Consider the following 4,732-nt stretch of genomic DNA (forward strand, 5'->3'; position numbering starts at 1 on the left):
GCAAATAGGTGTATTTCGACTTATCTAGACGTTTACCTAGGTTAATACCTGAAATGAGAAGCCTTAAGTTTTACGCATTTACAGTCGAAACTCTTTAGTACGATATCTGATTACAACGATATACTCCATATTACGATCTACACCCCTTAATCCAAATTTTTTTGGTGTAATATTACGATATACTGACTATTTATAATATCGTTAAGTTTTCTCTACCAAAATCGTTATAACCAGTAGAGATTTTGTATGNGAGGGGTTATACTTAGCCNGTGAAATAAATGCCCTATACCCTTTTGGGATGCTTAGCCACGCNTNAGCCTCCTTTTTCCTGCTTATTAACCCAACACGTGACTCCATGTATAACAATACCATTGGTATTACGATACGGTCGGCCGTACGACCCGCATCGTTATAAAGAGTTTTGACTGTATTAAGACGAGAAAAGGAAAGCAAAACCAGGGTTAAAGCTAAATATAAATTATTTAGACTATATTATACACTAAATTTTACAAGCAATGCCTGACCACAGATAGATAAAAGCGCCTTACCGATATTAAGCTGTCACTGCGTTGTACATATAATATTTCTATCCAAATAACTCCCCTCGCCAGGGCGCACGCACCCTACTGGTCTCCTCTATCCTTAGCCTCTTCTCCTCTCCGTATCGTTCCACAGCGCCATATCTCACCCTTAATGTTCCTCTCTCCACTACCACGTTCTGAGCTCCCGCGTTCCCATCCATGCCATCTAGCAAAGGCGCGCCAAAGGCTCTTGCGATCTCCAATGGACTTAGACTAACTGTTCTTCCCAGCTCCCACCATCCGTTATAGAGCGGCAGCACCGCCAATACCCCCATCACAGAGACCAGTACAGCCATACCAACGGGGACGGAATTCGTTTTATACACCATAACAACATTATAGCCTTGGAATGAAACAGTCTGGGTCCAGCTCTTCCGGTAAGCTTCCACTGCGGATGAGTTTAGTGCAGGAAGGAACACAGAGTCGTTAGTTGTGGCCATGGCAACTGATATGCGGAAAGCGAGAGATTGCATGGTATTGACCATGTCCTGCATTGGGTCTCTCCAGGTCAAGTTGCACATTGTGCCGGCTTCTAATCCATTTCCGTCTACCAGCGGTGTTGCGTAGATGATGCTCAGGTCATTAAAGGCAAGTTTCTGGTTTGAAGTAGGGTTTGTGGAGCAGGAGCTCGTGTTGCTGTTCTGAGCTGTAGCCCAGCTGCCGGTGGATGGCGTGACACACTTTGTATAGTCTAGTGTTAACATGTCTTCGCTTGCAGAGACATTGATAGAGATAGGAGGGAAAAGGCTTGAGAAGAGCGTAGGCCAGTATTTTTCCATGAATGCTTCGTCAAGGGAGATGCTATTATCCCAGTACTGACTCTTGCTCTGCTGTTCTTGCAATTGAATGGTCCTATTAGCTAGAATAACGGGGTATTTAACTATCCCCTGGTACAGGGAACAGCTATGCATTTGTATATTCCCTTCGCAGTTAGAGTCTGCCTTAAAGACACTCATCAGTGTCAACGCCTGGTCTTGAGGACTGGGAGTATATGCGGCGTTGGTGTCATAGCTAACTGAGAAGACGTTGGCGTTGTATTGCGATCGAGCAAGATTGGCACAGCGTGTGGTGCAGGCTTTGTTTGAACACGAATTACAGTCGTCTGGCAAGGAGAGAAGGTCGAATGATCGTTCGCTGGTTGAGCAATTTACCTTAAAGCCAAAACCCTGTTCCAGCTTAGTGGTCAGACAATGGCTATGAAGAATTATTGCATTATGGAGCATACCTTGACCGAGGCCATGCAGTAGTCCCCACAGCCCGTAGATGTATAGGGGAAAGGGAGGCCTGCACTAAAGCTCTTGACTACCGCAGATAGTTCTGGTGTAAAAGACCCTCCCACTTGTGCATCCGATGTGAGTTTTTCGAAATACCCAGCCAATAGATATGGTGCGATACTGATATTCATGGACCCGGTAGTATTGTAAAGACCGTGATCATCAACGGTGGACGAGCGTTGAAATAGAGGCCCTCGCGCGGCTGATAGTGCTACTAGTAGGCAGGCTATTCATTGGGTATTTGGTCAGAATATTGCAACCCTCCCAGAACGCCTGCTAAATTGTTCTGCAGATAGAAGTTGGAGTTTCGGAGGGTATTTACCAATTCCAACGACATTAAGTCTGAGCCATAGCATTCGACTCAAAGCGCCGTAAAGAAAACCGGACTCGTACGTGTCATGCAGTGCGCCTAGCTGTTTTTCTAGTTAGCACAATGCATAGATGTTTTATTGTTTTAGATCATGAAACCGGTGAGGATTTTCGACAAGATATTTCAGGGCATTTGTACTCACCGCAGTCCCACGCGTAGCTTGCCTCCAAAACCGAATCATCAATCCATCTGCCAGAGCAAATGCAAGCAACGCATCCATAAGCACGGCTAGAATTGACACATAAACTTGAGGTTGTACTTTGTAGCTACCCGGTTGCCAATGGGTAACCGCACTGTCATTACTTGCAAGTAGAATTGCAACAGATGATCCGGTTACTGTACTAAATTAGTATTCTTTAAAGTCTTTCAAACCATCCTTGCATGAGGCCCAGCTGGATACAGAAAGATGGAAGAAATGAATGAGGCCAAGCGCAACGTACAAGAAATAACACCAAGTATTGATCCCATCCCCCACCATGGAAATCTTGCCCACAAGCCGGGTTGCCACGGATTTTTCGTTCGCCTAGGAGGCTCGAAGGGTTCGTTGAATCTGTATCTAGGAGGTTCTCTGTCCTGCACATATCTTGTAAGCGCCTCATAGTCCGGTTTTGGTCCATGTTGCTCCGCTGGTCTGAAAGGCGTGACTGATTCATAGGCGACAGGTGCTTGATAGGGCCTAGAAAGCACTGCTCTGGACTCAAATAGCGATGCTTCTACACCGCCAGGCGACTCAAGTGGTGGTGGAAGTGGCGCAAGAGCAATCGAAGTCCTGCTTGATTGCGAATCTTCCGAAGAGGCGCGTGAGTGTCTCGGATGGTATGCCTGGTATGATGGTTGTGCATGTGCCGAAAGAGCAGAAATCGCATCATCTTCCTTTCCTGCTGTGCGTAGATAGTTTCTCCCATATTCCATGATGCTCATACAGGTTGTTGAATTTTGGAGGTAGTCAGTGTCCTGTATTTCAATCCATGCCTTTGGAACCCCGTAACCTCAGGATATCCCTGCTGGTGATATAGGGCTTCCCGTCCGCAGCGCTACCGATCCGCCAGTGATCCTGTCGCGAGAGGTCTTTAGAAATGTACTTGGGCGATGTCGAGACTGCAGATTCTGCGCCACCTCCAATAATTTCCAACCCTCACACAGCCCACACGGGAGCACCCATGATGAAGTCTCAACTTCGGCCCTTCTTTTGATAGCCAGCACTAAATTTCAGGTCTGTTGGCGTTAAACCTCACGACGCTAGCTGCGGAGAGGATGCACAACCGAACCTAATCATGGCCCCCTGCCTTTCCCAAAGCGGTTCGTGCTGGGTGTTTGAAACGAACCTTAACCGAGTAGGATTTTCGCTCCAGCGAGGCTGAGCTCATTTCGACGATGAGTCTCATCAATCAGCTCCGATCTTCAATTATTATTTTTAGCCGTTGGACAATGAAAGTCAAACAACCTAGCAGTGATATATGCGCTGCACTGGGAGATTAACATTTGGTCGCTGGAGGCACGGAAAGTCCTGGTACCTCTGTACGCAGATTTTCTTCTCCAAGGCCCACATTCCCTTTAGTACTTGTCGGGGGGCGGAAACTCTGCTACGCTGCTCCTGGTGAAAGCGGTGTAAAAGGCTTTGAAACATAACCCTTCGCGATGTTTCATGTTGCCACTGTCATGATCGAGCACGCGCTCGTGACAAGGTTGAAAAGTAAGAACTAGAGGTATGAGAGCATCCCAATGCTTCGAAACTCTTCTTTTTATGCCGACACAATGATATCTTGCACAAGAATGGAGAAGGGTGTTTGCGTATATCTCAGAACGTCACAGAGCCCCTTCCTGCCTGAAACAACTTTGGCCGCTGTGGTGTGGCCTATTTCTACTTCGTAAGCCCCTGGTTCCATACCACTCTACGACTCAGAACTGCGTCAGGTACCTTAAACCGTACAACATACCCCTAATGATACCGTCGCAGTGTCGCAGCAGGAACCGCTTGGAATTCTTAAAATCTGGTTTCCGCACGTTACCATCTGATGAGATGCAATAATTAAGGTCTCATAACTCTTTCTTGCAAGCTACTTTTAATTATTCATTATCATTATAATACACCTTGCTCTCTTAACTCTGGATTTTCTTGTTGTCCGAAACAGGTTGTTCAGGATTAGGCTTCGTGAGTAGCCTAACATCGATCAATCAATACTCCGTGGCACACAGCCACCACCACTCGTCTACCCCTTGTCAGTTATGGTACGTTAAGGAGCAAAATACCAAATATAACTTCATACTCGATTTTCCCCCTAACCTTATACGGAAAAAGTAACATGTTCGCCATACTCATCAAATATAGTATTTGGACAACACGAAGACACGGTGAAGCTGTGACATTTGACTGGAATAACTTAACTCACAATGCAAAGCAGATATTGGAGAGTCTTTTTACAACTTTTGCGCTTATATCTTGTTCTCTAAGGTGTCTGAATCCATCATCTTACTAAGCTGCTTTGCAGCTGATCGGTGTTATCAAT

General features: G+C 46.0%; 1 protein-coding gene across 1 annotated transcript; it reads right to left on the minus strand.

Annotated features, from left to right (window-relative positions):
• Nucleotides 1-495: 495 nt before the first annotated feature.
• Nucleotides 496-3,433, minus strand: K441DRAFT_665806 (uncharacterized protein). The gene is made up of 5 exons (XM_067649551.1): nt 2,666-3,433; nt 2,368-2,561; nt 2,178-2,268; nt 1,807-2,081; nt 496-1,747 (listed from the first exon to the last, which is right to left on the minus strand). Exons 1-5 carry the CDS (start codon nt 3,135-3,137, stop codon nt 587-589), a joined length of 2,193 nt encoding a protein of 730 aa, XP_067500037.1. The 5' UTR covers nt 3,138-3,433; the 3' UTR covers nt 496-586.
• Between the last annotated feature and the right edge of the window lie 1,299 nt (nt 3,434-4,732).

The sequence above is a fragment of the Cenococcum geophilum genome (genome assembly GCF_001692895.1).
Source record: "Cenococcum geophilum 1.58 unplaced genomic scaffold K441scaffold_46, whole genome shotgun sequence".
In the NCBI taxonomy this organism is placed as follows: domain Eukaryota; kingdom Fungi; phylum Ascomycota; class Dothideomycetes; order Gloniales; family Gloniaceae; genus Cenococcum; species Cenococcum geophilum.

Coding starts and splice junctions, on each gene's coding strand:
- K441DRAFT_665806 (XM_067649551.1), bottom strand. CDS start 3,137: ATGGAATATGGGAGAAACTATCTACGCACAGCAGGAAAGGAAGATGAT. Junction 2,562..2,665: donor AATACTTGGTGTTATTTCTT/GTACGTTGCGCT, acceptor AATTTAGTACAG/TAACCGGATCATCTGTTGCA. Junction 2,082..2,177: donor ACTTAATGTCGTTGGAATTG/GTAAATACCCTC, acceptor CCCAATGAATAG/CCTGCCTACTAGTAGCACTA.